This window comes from Ruditapes philippinarum, unplaced genomic scaffold (assembly GCF_026571515.1).
Source record: "Ruditapes philippinarum isolate M1 unplaced genomic scaffold, ASM2657151v2 ctg7259_1_1_1_1, whole genome shotgun sequence".
NCBI classification, from domain to species: Eukaryota; Metazoa; Mollusca; class Bivalvia; order Venerida; family Veneridae; genus Ruditapes; species Ruditapes philippinarum.
This window is the reverse complement of record NW_026851920.1, coordinates 60-14036: the sequence shown is the minus strand read 5'-3', so window position 1 is coordinate 14036 and position 13977 is coordinate 60. Positions and strand designations below refer to the sequence as shown.

The following is a 13977-nucleotide window of genomic DNA, read 5'->3' as shown; positions in this document are numbered from 1 at the left end:
TAGCTATTAATAGCAAGTTATATTGTTGTTACTAAATTTTAATTCAAAGCTATCGTTTAACATGAAATTTTCTCTATTTAATCAGTGTAAATTAATTATTTTAATTATTTCAAGATGAAAACAACACTACGGTCATTTAAAGATATCCAGATTTTTGTTCAGGAGTGATAAACTTACCTCAAATTAAGTGTTTTTTGTTTTAATTTTCTGTTGTCTTAGAACACACAAAGTTGTAACTACAGAGAAAGTTATCAATGTTGCATTTGTATACTAATTTGTAATTCTTCATGCTTCACATCTCACTACATCATTTCTTATAGCAGTATAGCATATTTACATTGATAATAATCTTGTATATGAGTGTGTTACTACCTTCCATGGATGTCTACCAGTGGATATGGTTGGCAGACTTTGGGCATTATTTGAACTTTTGAATGTACACATGTACTTCATTAATGTGTCAACCTAACAAAGAGAGAGGTTGCGTACAGCATCATCCTTGAGCAATTTTTTTGTGTGCAAGTTATCTCAAATAACCACTGTAGGTAATTGGTTGAAACTTCACACATTTCAAGAGCATAAGAGCACTGTCTAAGGTTCATAACTCTACCATGGATTTTGACAGAATTATGGCTCTTTTTGAACTTAGAAAATTTTACATCTTGTTTAACTTTCAAGAACTGAGAATAATCAAGCATGCTGTCCTACCAACAGCTCTTGCCATATTTGATGTGTGTGATATACAAAATTATGCTATCATTGTGTTGCATAATACATGAATGTCATGTATGTTTTTTATGAAGTCTGTAAAATCTAAAAAAAATGTCCATGAAGTGAGCATCATTTATGGCATTAATTAATTATTTTTATTTTTCTTCTGTCAGAGAAACATTTATAGTTCATAAAAGATTTTCAACAAAGGCTACTTTGCTAAAAATCCATTTTGCTTTTTTTATAATTTCAAATTAAATTTTACTTCAACCTTTACCCTGCTGAAGGCAAAAGTGATTAGTCTTTGCCACCAGTATAGAGCCAGGCCAGCCTGCACATCCATGCAGTCTGACCAGGCTCTATACTGTTGGCTGGCCAACTTCAAATTCTCACCATGATATACCTAAAATTGATAATGGACTGTTCCAAAATAGAAATTGGAAAAGACCATTAAAGAAATTTAGCAGATTAAGGGTTAAATTGAAATATATGTCAAATTGAATCAGGACTATGTCTCACAAAAGTGGAGGTGCCCCAGCTAGTACAGTATAGATTATTTTGAATCATTGTCCAAAATTAAAACACTAGTATCAAATGAATTATTTACTTATATATTCTGTGGTAGCTGAGATACTTTCACTTCTGTGAAATGTAGTTCTCATAAATTTGATATCATGTTTCAATTGTGAATATTTACAATTAAAGATATATTATGCTCAAATTTGATATTTGAAGAAACTGATAATTACTATACAGTCTCTTTTGAAAATTAACATAAACATCTTTTGAATACGCACAGAGAAAATATGTTACGTTTTAAACTCTATGCATTACGTGTAATCATAGTATGATTACATGCAGCTTCCAAGACATTGCTTATACATTCACTAACCCAAATTAGACATATTCAGGAAGAATTTACTAGTTTTCAATCAAGATTTCAATAAATTTCTGCAATATTTAAAAGTATTTTACCCAAAGATGAGCAAAGTATATCTTTAAGTAATGATTCAACATAATCTAACCTAATTTTTTCTGTACTATATGTTCAACATTATAATACATCACATTGTTCTGTTGTTTTTTCCTTCTTCAGAAACAACCACTATAATTTTTAGTAATTTTAGTTTTATGGAAATCCTTATAAATTTCAAAAGTTCATGATTATTAATTAAATTTTGTAAGTTCATGGTTATAAATTTCAAAGTTTATGATTATGAATTTCAAAGCTCATGAACAATGTATTTGTCAAGAAGAATCAATTTGATACTGTCCTGATAATTATATTGGTCCAGTATAGAAATATTAGATTGGATGATGTTTATATATTCATTACATGTTAAGTACTAGCACTAAGGTAGAGGTCAGAATCATGAGAATGTTGTACCACAGATTTAAACTAAACATGATGTTAATTAGTCATTATGCAAATTTGAAATAGTATAATATTGATATGTATTTTCAAATTTTAATTTTAAATTGATTGTTAATGATCAAATAAAACGAAGATTTAATCTCTCTGTATTATTTATTTTTATTCACCACAGTTTGTAATATTTCCCTGAAAATCATACAGTGAACCAACATATTGATAATTATTACCCCTTAACCTTCAAAATTTCTTAGAATTGTCCAGCTTCCTTTTTTAACTCTAATTCATATATCCCCTCGCTAAAGGAAAAAGTGATACATCAGAAATGGTCACAGTCTGTGGGTCTGTCCCAATTTTACTAAATTTCCTTTTAAAAACCTTTATTCCCCCTGACAGAAACAAAATTGGGGGAGAAAATAAAAAGGGGTGTAAGTATTTTTAAAATGGGCCCCTTTCTACGTTTTTAGAGTTAAATCCCCCCTTCAAACAGATTTACTTAAAAATTTTCTTTCATGTAAAAAAGGCCCTTGTTTAAATTTTTGGAAAGTACCCTGGGGCCCATCCCCGGTTTGGCAAATTTTAAGTGGTTTTTTTTTATTTTATTTATTTTTTGTTTGGGCTTTAAAAACAAAACACAGTATTTTTTCATTTGCTGACTTTTCCCGCCCTTTTCTTGGTGACGAAAAGACCTCGGGGCCCCCTTTCCCTGAATTTATTCAGGTATTGGGAAAGGGCAAACCCGGAGTTTGAACATTTCTGGTTAGTTTTTTCTCATGGAAGATTCCAAAGTCCTTGACAGGGATACCAACCCACAGCAGTGATGAGAAAACCACTTGACCACTGCCGCCCCAGATTATTAAATAATACACCTAGCATCTACATAAAATAATGTAATAAGCTAAAGGGCCAAAGGTCATGAAATAGGATCATAATACTCCCTTATCTTGACTTTTTAATTTCTCTTATTGTTGATGTATTAAAATCAAGATACTAATTATAATACCTATATTTGGCTTGTAATTTAGATGTGAACAAGCCATGAGCTAATGTATTAAAAGAATTCTTATTGACACTCCTTGTGTATACAAATAATTGATAATACATAATATATGTAAATCTAGATAAATTTACACATTGCAAAATGCACTTAAAATCAATGTAAATGACAGATGCTCGTTAAACAATTACATGCGTGCCCTGTACCCCACCCCTTGCAGGCATGTCTGAAAATGCACCCAATGTTGCTTGAAAACTGTTTTGGCGTACAAGATTAGTGATCTTGACCTTTCAGCCCTAGACCCAAAATTCAAAAGGGGTCATCTGCTGCCCAAGACCAATGCACCTGTGAAGATTGTCACCATGACTTTTGACCATACAACTTGTAAAGATTGAGGGCAAAAGGCCCATGAATTTGAGTTATTCGTCGAAAACTGTTTTGACATACAAGGTCATTGGGACCTTAACCCTTTGATTCAAAATCAAAAGGTGTCATCTACTGGCCAATACCAATTAACCTGTGACGTTTGTGGGCAGAGGGCCTATGGGTTGTAGAGTAATTGGTTGGAAACCATTTTGACATTCACAGAATAAAACCTGTAAAAGATCATAATCTATAATCACATGTATAATTATAAAACATATTTAATAAACAAAATAACATTATTTTACATTGTTTATGAAAATAAGAGAACACAAAAAAGAATACATCATGATTTGCAGAATAGTAAATAAAAACAATTTTCTACTTTATTGATATATTTACAAGTATTAACTTAAAATCAGCTGAATTGAAAACGAAAACTTTTTTATGTACATGTATTGTAGTCAGTTATAAAAGAATGATTTGTTTCTGAAGTCATACAATTAAGTTGTTACTGAATTTACAATAAAAATGATGCAATATCTTTTATTAAGGCTTGTATTTTTTCTAATTTAATTTATCAAACAGTTAGCAATTCATCTTAATACTAGTACATTTCATATTCATTTTTGACATTTGCATCAACAAAATATTGCAGGTAAGAGTCCTTTATACCCATTTAATCATATCATTTAATATAAGGTTGACTAAAAATCACTTGCACTGGTTACTTCATAAATTAGGTTCACCAAAATCACTCTTAATTCCTCTCAGGTAACTAACTGTTTAAAAGAAACTCGGCAAAGCCTTGTTTAACTGTGATAACCCTCAGGCTAGATATTCTGTTCTGTGCTCGTAGCTGTAAACAAAATATTTATATTCTTGCATAACTGACAGGGTTTTCTAAATCTTAACAATAACACAAGATAAAAAATAAAAATATACAGTCTGTCTACAGATTTTATGAATATAAAAAAGCTGTCTTGCTCTTTTTTTCACGTGTCAATCCTGACTGTACTTATAAAAGAAACATACACAACATAAAGTATAGTTACTGTTTACTCTCTAAGTTTGGTTTTGACATAAACAGCTGTGCAATAATGCCAAACTTTTTGTTTACTAGGAAACCATTCTCAACTTCATTCATTCTAACCATGCTTGCAATTTCAAATGATACAGTTTGCCTATCCCCTGTTATAAGTCCTTCTTTAAATTTTACAAGATTGTTTCCATTTGGTTGTCTGTTTACTAGTATACTGTGCAGATTTACATCACAGGTGATCTTATTTGGACCAACATTCTTTACATCAACAAAAAGAGCCATGCCATGAACTTGAGCACCAAAGGATTCACTTGTTTTAAAACCTTAAGGGGCACACCCCACATATTCAGTTCAATTCCTTCATTTTCACAGTTATCACCAAGACCTTGATCTGTCAAAACTACAGTCTTCTGTTCCCAATGTTTTTTAGGATCACATCTGAAATTTTTGTTAGTCCTTATTTCTGAAGATATGTACTGCTTTAAGAGTTCATTTTCCTTGGTGTCTTCTTCTAGCTCTGCTAACTTTCTCTTCATTGATGTATTAACATGTATAAAAATCTCATTTAATGCACTTGCCGAAGGGAACGACTTACAGTAGTTTTCGTCCAATGCATCACATGGTCTAGATGATATTAGAAATATGCATCTAGCACGCAGAGCTTTAAGATCATACAAACATGCTTCCTTCAACAACTGTAACAAATCATCCGCTATGCACGTGCGCTTAGATAAAGATCATTAAAATTTAACGTAAAAAGACGTAATTATTTTATTAATATTTCTATATCAATCAAATTCAGTATTAATTTTACATATTTTACATAAAAGAATTATTTAAAGACATTTTAAAGACAGAGATCGAAAGTAGGGGACGAGTTGACCATATTAGGGACGAGTTGACCAAAAGTAGGGGACGAGTTGACCAAAAAGGTGTCGAGTTGACCAGAGGACGAGTTGACCAGGGGACGAGTTGACCGGATTGCGTTGTCGCGATCAATTTGGGTGTATGTGTTCGGGTAAATACATCGAAGGAATTCTAAGACGTCCCTTAGTTTCTTCCCAGGCAATTCTAGCTCGTCACTTGACTTTTCTTTGAAGTCAGATTGGAACATTGCATCAAAAACTGGTGATGCAAGTGAAAGAATATTTTTAGCGACGTAAAGCTTTGTTCCTTCAACAACAAGACAAAGATCAGTTTTCCAAGATTGTTCAGTGAATCCGTATGTAGTGGGCTTAAATTCCGATAGTGCCACTGATTCACTATCTTCATCGGTAACGGTAATTTATATCACTGTATCTTCAACAGCAATTTGAACGTTTTCACCTGCCTCCATATTTAGTGTAATACTTTTTTTTACAGTTAAACGATCCGCGATTTGTATTTTGTCACAGTGGCGGTAACAAATCAAAGGGAGAAAACTGGGGAAAAAATCCCGGTATCCGGGACGCGAAGTAAAGACTATTGTATTGATTTTTTGTCGCAAATCCTCTTAAACACCAAAGATTAACGATGCAACAAAATATAAAATAATTGTCATATGATATCGCTTATCAATATCGCGTGCAAAAATAGAATAGAATTGAATATAATTGAATTGAATCGTGTACAATAACTATAGACCGGTATAGATGGATACCGAAAATAAGCTATTTTCGCGAAAATAAGATCGGGTCTACGAAAATAAGATTTATTTTTTAAATAGTGCATATATCTGTTGAAATAATTATGTAAGTAATATATTTATACATTCGTTGAATGAATTAACAGCAGATTAAAATTTCGGAACTAAAAAAATATTTTAAAAAGTGAAGTTTGAGCCGAAAATACGATCGTACGAAAATAGCTTAAAGCGAAAATAAGATAGGGTCTACGAAAATAAGATTTATTTTTTATAAAAATGTATTGAAAACGTTTTTTTGTTTGTTATATAGTGATTTGTATGAATGAAATAATAAAGAATGAAGTATTTTGTAATGTAATATTAGACGTTTGTGCGGCATACATGGTAATTTCCCAAATTGTATAGAAAGAAGGCATGTGAAAATAACCGAAGATGGCGATTACGAAAATAAGATCATAACTTATAAAATTGTATTACTTGCAAATAAGATTGTAAGAATTGAATTAAATCTTCTCTTATAAGACAAGAAAAGGTAGTAGTGAAAAAGTATCAAAATAAAAGCAAGAATTAGCTAGTGCGAAAATAACCAGAATCAACAACTACAAGAATAAGATCTAAAACAAGAATATGTACGAAAATAAAATCTATACCGTACAGTACAGTACAGTACAGTACTCTACGAAAATATAATTATATAGAGGATATTTGTTTAGTTCAGTGTAAGATCGGAATATATTTCACCGAGTGAGCACCAAAAGGAATATTTCACGAGTGGCGCAGCCACGAGTGAAATATGAACTTTTGGTGTTCACCAGGTGAAATATATTTCAATCTTACACTAAACTAAACAAATTTTCTTTTTATTACATGCAAAGAAATGTTTTAAAAAGACATTTAACCTAATACGGAATGAAAAAGCGCCAAATAATAATACAACGTGACGTCATTTACGACGTCACGTCATTAAGCTGGTACCCAGTACTGTGCACGCTGGTATTTCACTGAAACAACGTAAGGGGCTTAAATTCAAAACAGTGAAATTATCAAAGTGGTAATTTCACTGTTTCAAACAGTGAAATTACCAGTTTTATATCACTGATATATTTCTATAAACCACCGAAAAGCATGTAATAAAAGAATCGTAAGTTTGAAAATTATGTAAAATTATGTATGAAAAATACTACATGTACGAAAATAAGATCCAATTGATGATCTATACGGAAATAAGATCTGTAAACAATTAAAATCCGTATATATCAATTGATATTTGTACGAAAATAAGATCTAATTGAAAATATGATCTATGGCAAAATAAGATATATATACGAACATGAGCTTTGTTAAAAAAAATACCTGTATGAAAATACTATACTGTATATGTACGAAAATAAGATCTGTAAAAACAATTACTGCATGGATTGATATATCTGCACGAAAATAAGATCTACTCGTAAACGAAAATAAGATCTCTGCAAAAATAAAATCTATATGAAAAATATGTTTTTGACTAAGATTTTTACAAATATTTTTATAAGATCTGTGAATATGAAATTTGCATGAAAATGATTTCCTTACGAAAATAAGATCTATACGAAAATAATACAAATGTATTAGTATGAACATAATATCTGTTTCAAAAATGATACGAAAAAGAGATCAAAATCTGTAAGCAATAGGATATCTATATGAAAATAAGATATCAATATGGAACTGATTTTTACCAATATAATTCCTTTTGGTGCTCACTCAAAAGATAATTGAAAATAATTGTAGATTCTAATATGAAAATAATATCTATATTAAGTAAAAGAAAAATATATAACTTTATTGCTTTAAGTGCTTTAATTAGATAATGCATAAACAAGATATTTCTATTGGAATATAATGAATTGAAAATGAATTGAATTGAAATATTTGAGAGAAGGAAAAAACTAATAAAACGTATGACACGTGCACATGACTGTCGGCAGCAATCAATGCGCTAATACGATGATTGGATTATTGGATTTTCGCACTTACCGTAATTGACACACACTTATTAAAGCCCATCATTAAAGGTGTTTATTGGCGATTTATCATAGTCACCAATCAAATTTTCATATAGATATCTTATTTTTTACAGATTTTGTTATCAAAAAGATATATTTTTACACAGATCTTATTTTCGTTAAAGATCTTATTTTATAAAGACATTATTAGCATATAGAGTCGTTTTTCATATCATTCTGATAAAGATATTATTATCATACAAATATCATTTTCGTATAAGTCTTATTCCTATACAGACATTATTTTCGTACAGATCTTAATTATTTTCGTATATATCTTATTTTCCCAAGGATATTATTTTCATACAGTTTTTATTTTCACAGATCTTATTTTCGAAAACTTAGTAAAAACAGACATTATTTCATACAGATCTTATTTTCATATAGATAATATATTAGTGCGTATTATTTTCTTACAGATCTTATTTTTTTTCGTATAGATCACATTTTCTATAGGATCTTAATTATTTTCGTATATATAGTATTTTCATACCGGTATTATTTTTTACATATATTATTTCCATATGTATCTTATTCTCGTAAGGATATTATTTTCATGCAACTTTCATTTCAGATATCTTACATTTGTAAAAATCTTAGTCGAATACAGACAATATTTTCATACAGATCTTATTTTCGTATAGTTTTATTTTCAATAGGATCTTATTTTCGTACATATAGTATTTCCATACAGATCATATTCTCAATTATTTTTGTCCGAATATCAATTCATACAGGTTTTGACTTTGAATTGTTTACAGATCTTATTTTCGTACATTTAGTACTTTCATAAATAATTAATATTTTCATACAGGTATTCACTATTTACAGCAAGATCTTATTTTGGTAGACATTATTTAAAGATACCTTTTTTAGTATGAACATTATTTTCATACAGCGTTTAGTTCCTTACAGATTTTATTTTCGTAGAATACTGTTATGATTTTATTTTCTTACGGTACATATTCTTATATAGATCTAGAACTTATTTTTGTAGTCGTTGTTTCAGGTTGTTTTTGCAATTTAGTTCTTTTTTTTTATTTTGATACTTTTTCACCACAAACATTTCTTGTCTTATAAGAGAACATTTCATTCTTAATACTTGTTTGCAAAATTATTAAAAAGTAAAGTTAATACTATTTTAATATAAGTTATGAACCATGTAAATCTTATACATATTATCGTAGATGTCATCTTGGTTATATGTTCATGCGTTCTTACTACACTAAATTTGGAATATTTACCATATTTGCCGCACAAACGTCAAATATTTCATTACAAAAAAATTATTCTTCATTATTTCATTCAAACAAATCATTTAATAACAGCAAAAATAGTTTTTGATACATTATATAAAAAAAAATCTTATTTTCGCAGACCCGATCGTATTTTCGATTTACACGGCAATTCAAGCTATTTTCATACGATAGCATTTTCGGCTCAAACTTCCCGTTTTAAAACATTAAAATATATTTTTAGATCTGAAATTTATTATTTCATTCATACAAATCAATTATTAAGAAACAAAAAATACGTTTTTAATACAGTATATCAAAAAATAAATCTTATTTTCGTAGACCCGATCTTATTTTTGCTTTAACGGCAATTTTGAGCTATTTTCGTACGATAGTATTTTAGGCTCAAACTTAACTTTTTTTTAAAAAAAAATTTTGAAATTTTAATTTGCTGTAAAATCATTCAATGAATGCATAAATATATATTTTACATAATTATTTCAACAGATAAATGCACTATTTAAAAAATGAATCTTATTTTCGTAGCCGCGATCTTATTTTCGCGAAAATAGCTTATTTTCGGTATCCATCTATACCCACTATAGACTATAGATTGTTTTGACTGCAATTAATTTGCTGGACTAGCTACTATATATATAGTACATTACTAGGATATTGAATACGTGAATGTTTATTACAAACTTTTTTTTTAATTAGTTGAATGAAATTGCATAATACGAGTTCTGGGAGTTTTTTAACGCGCCTATTATAAGTAATATTAGCGCGTGTTTACGTTTCATATTTTCTGTTTTTGCCAACCAGTGAGATTTTCTTTGTGGTTGCTGGATTTATAACGTGGCAAACGTGGCATCAATACAGTACGTATCAGTTAAATGGCGACTTTCAAGCTTAAATGGTGGAGGAATGATTCAGGTGCCCTTGAACTGTGCATTGATGTTGATAGTTTCAGACACGAACCGGCGCCTTCGTGTGTAGAACTACCAACGTTCTGTTAGCTACAGATGGTAGCTTCCACACATGAAAGAATCCAAAGCCACTATCGGGATCCGAACCAACAGCGGTTAGGGCCAAGTGGTTTGAAGTGGTTTAAATTGTCGCATCGCGTCGCTTTACGTCGCAGCGGTCTGATATATTACCGTTTACTCTACAAATTTACTTCACGCTATCAAAGACAAAAATCTCCAAGCACTGAAGCAGCAAAACATAATAATAATTATTATTACATCTATATATCCTTACACATTACATTACTTAACGAATCTAAGCCATTCTTCCTTCAACACCTTAGAAGATGAATCAACATAAGTATTTGATACTTGTTTTCATATCCAATTCCAAAATGTATAAGGAATATATTGTTTTCGTTCTTGAAAATAATATTATTTTCATAATATGTTACTATATGTATAACAAACTCAATACTATATGTAATGTACTAGCATGTATTATTTTGTGAATAAAATATTGTTTAAACTAACAACTCCAAACATTAAATGCCTATTTGTTTACATGTTTAGTTTCTTAATTAGCGTAGGTTAGACTGAAATACCGTATCCGTTCTGTATATTCTTACTATTGTGTTCCATGTCCTTATCCGAAGACTGACGGAAAGGGCCGAAAAATTGCGATTGCGTTATCATCATATCAGTCATCATCAACAACAATATCATAACCATAATTACACTTTTTTGTGAATGGGTTCTACGTCGCACCAACACAGTATAGGTCATATGACGACTTTCCAGCTTTACTGATGGAGGAAGACCTCAGGTGCCCGTTCGTGCTGAAGGGCACCCGAGTAGAACCACCGACGTTCCGTAAGCTAGCTGGATAGATTTCTAATAACTACATCGTCATCATCAAAATCATCATCATAAGCAGTACACATCATCATAATCATCATTATCATTACATCGTTGTGTTCAACATCAATGCATCTACATCATCATCATCATCATTATCATCGTCAATATATTCATCAATACTGACAATACATTATCATCATCATTATTATCACAAGCACATCATCATCAACAGTATATCATCCGCATCATCATCATCAGACAATCATCGCACTTATCATTATCATTGGTACCATCATTGTTGTAATCATCATTAAATCATCATCATCAACAACAACATTTTATCATTACCAAAATTAATTGGAAATATTGAAAATCCCTTAGTTACAATAAAGGAGTTTCATTTGAGCAAGTCAAGTTAATCATTTTAATATGATATTTTTCGATGTTAAAACTGAAAAAATTATTAATTTAGATATATGTCTTACTAAAAATCAAACAAAACCACAACAATATGACCAATATAGGACTTCGTGCAATAAAGCAATAACAATGTCAATGATAATGGAAGTGATCTTTTTTACATGTACATTGTATATCCCTTCATTTTTGAAAGATATTTTGGTTTAAACAACCGAGGACTACTTTTCATTAAAAGAACCTTCATGTACCTTTCTTTAGGTCCCACACTGGGTTACCTTATTTATTTGCTCCGTCACATTACCACGTCAAAGCACAACACACAGTGGGTTTACTGATAGTTCGTTCGACGATATTTAATTATTTATACCAAAAATGAAGGACACGTACATAGAAAAAAGGGGGGAATGCAAAAACACTCACATGTACACACGTATATTTGACATTTATAATTTTCAGATACAATTTTGCTTAATTTGACAAGTATTTTATTTCATACATATTGTAATGCAGCAAACACCTTCAATATTTCCATCATCTTTGCATGACAAACTTGTCAATTAAGAAAAATCAGAAAGTTGCACACAAATTGATAGTCCCGATTTTCTTTGTAAACAATACACAAAACAAACAAAATTATAATGATATCATATGTAAATAAGATAACAGTTTCTATGTAATTGTAAATGATAAATACAATCTAAATTCAGTGTTTTACAGTACACAACACTTGATTCATGGTCAAGATATCACAATCATTTGTAAACACTATTTATATTTCTTACAATAATTAAAGATACCTTTCTTTATAGTCATGACATACATAAATCAGAGCAATTTTCAATGGTTACCTCTACTATTTGTGAGGCTCTGACATTAACACCTGTGCAATAATACCAATCTTTCTGTCGAGAACGTAACCCCTCCTAACTTGTTCAATACCATAGATTTCTATAATTGAAAATGATCGATATTGTACACTTGAGCCAAAACTTCCGCTGTCCACACTCACATGATTTTGTCCACTTGGTTGTCTATTAACTAGTATGCAGATCACATTGATATCAAAGTCGGTTGTATTTTTACAAATTTTTTCGACTTTTAAGTAAAGCTTACTATTCTCTCTCACTATGCTTATCTTCAGTGGAACCTCCCAAATAGAAATATCGACTCCCTTACTTTCTTCCCTGTTCTTTGGAATAGCATCAATTAAAACTATGGTCTTGTCATCCCATTTCTTTTCAGGATCTAAATTCAAATCCTTCTTTCTTTTACGTATTTCTGATGACATGTACTGCTTAAACAATAGATGTTCTTCAGCAACTTGTTCAAACTCTTCTATCTTTTTCTTCATTGTTGTATTAACATTAACAAATATCTCATTTAATGCACTTGCCGATGGAAACGACTCACAATAGCTTTCGTCCAATGCATCACATGGTCTAGATGATATTAGAAATATACATCTAGCACGCAGAGCTTTAAGATCATACAAACATGCTTCCTTCAACAACTGTAACAATTCATCCGTCGTCGTTTCTTCAGTGACAGTTTCTAACAGAACCAGTTCACATCTAGACTTATGTTGAAAGACCTGGTACTCTTCTAAAAGGGGAAGAATTTTCCTAGCGTTGTCGCGATTGATTTGGGCGCATGTGTTCGGGTAAATACATCGAAGGAATTCCAAAACGTCCGTTAGTTTCTTCCCAGGCAATTCAAGCTTGTCACTAGACTTTTCCTTGAAGTCAGATTGAAACATTGCATCAAATACTGGCGAAGCAAGTGAAAGAATCACCTTTGCGACGTACAGCTTTGTTCCTTCCACAACAAGACACAGGTCAGTTCTCCAAGTTTTTTCAGTGAAACCGAAAGTAGGCGATTTAACCTCGGCTAAAGCTATGATCTTACTTTCTTCATCGGTAACAATATTTTCAGCTTCGTCTGCAATTCTGACGTTTTCAACTGCCTCCATGCTAGGTGAAGTTTAGTTAAAGATAATAAAATCTATCCGCTAGACTACAGTGAACTTCTATCAGCTACAGTGGCGGTTACAAATCAAAGGGAGAAAACCCGGACCTTTGAAAATCAGTTACGGTGACGACAATGTTTTCACTTGGACGATGGTCTGTAGCCGGCAAACCTTTTTTGGTATATAAATTTCAAGTGCGCATGCGTGACGGATTTTCCTCACGGAGACCATCGAATAATTCAGGACAGGCGCCATATTGAAAATTAAATGGCAGCAATGCAGAGAAATACAGAGCTATAAGGCTATCCACGGAAATGTTGAAAACTGGTAAAAATTAATATTAAACTGGTATAATGAAATAATTTTTCTATTT

General features: G+C 30.9%; 1 protein-coding gene across 1 annotated transcript; it reads right to left on the bottom strand.

Annotated features, from left to right (window-relative positions):
• Positions 1-11742: 11742 nt before the first annotated feature.
• Positions 11743-13704, bottom strand: LOC132742645 (uncharacterized). The gene has a single exon (XM_060731114.1). It carries the CDS (start codon positions 13605-13607, stop codon positions 12492-12494), a length of 1116 nt encoding a protein of 371 aa, XP_060587097.1. The 5' UTR covers positions 13608-13704; the 3' UTR covers positions 11743-12491.
• Positions 13705-13977: the final 273 nt, after the last annotated feature.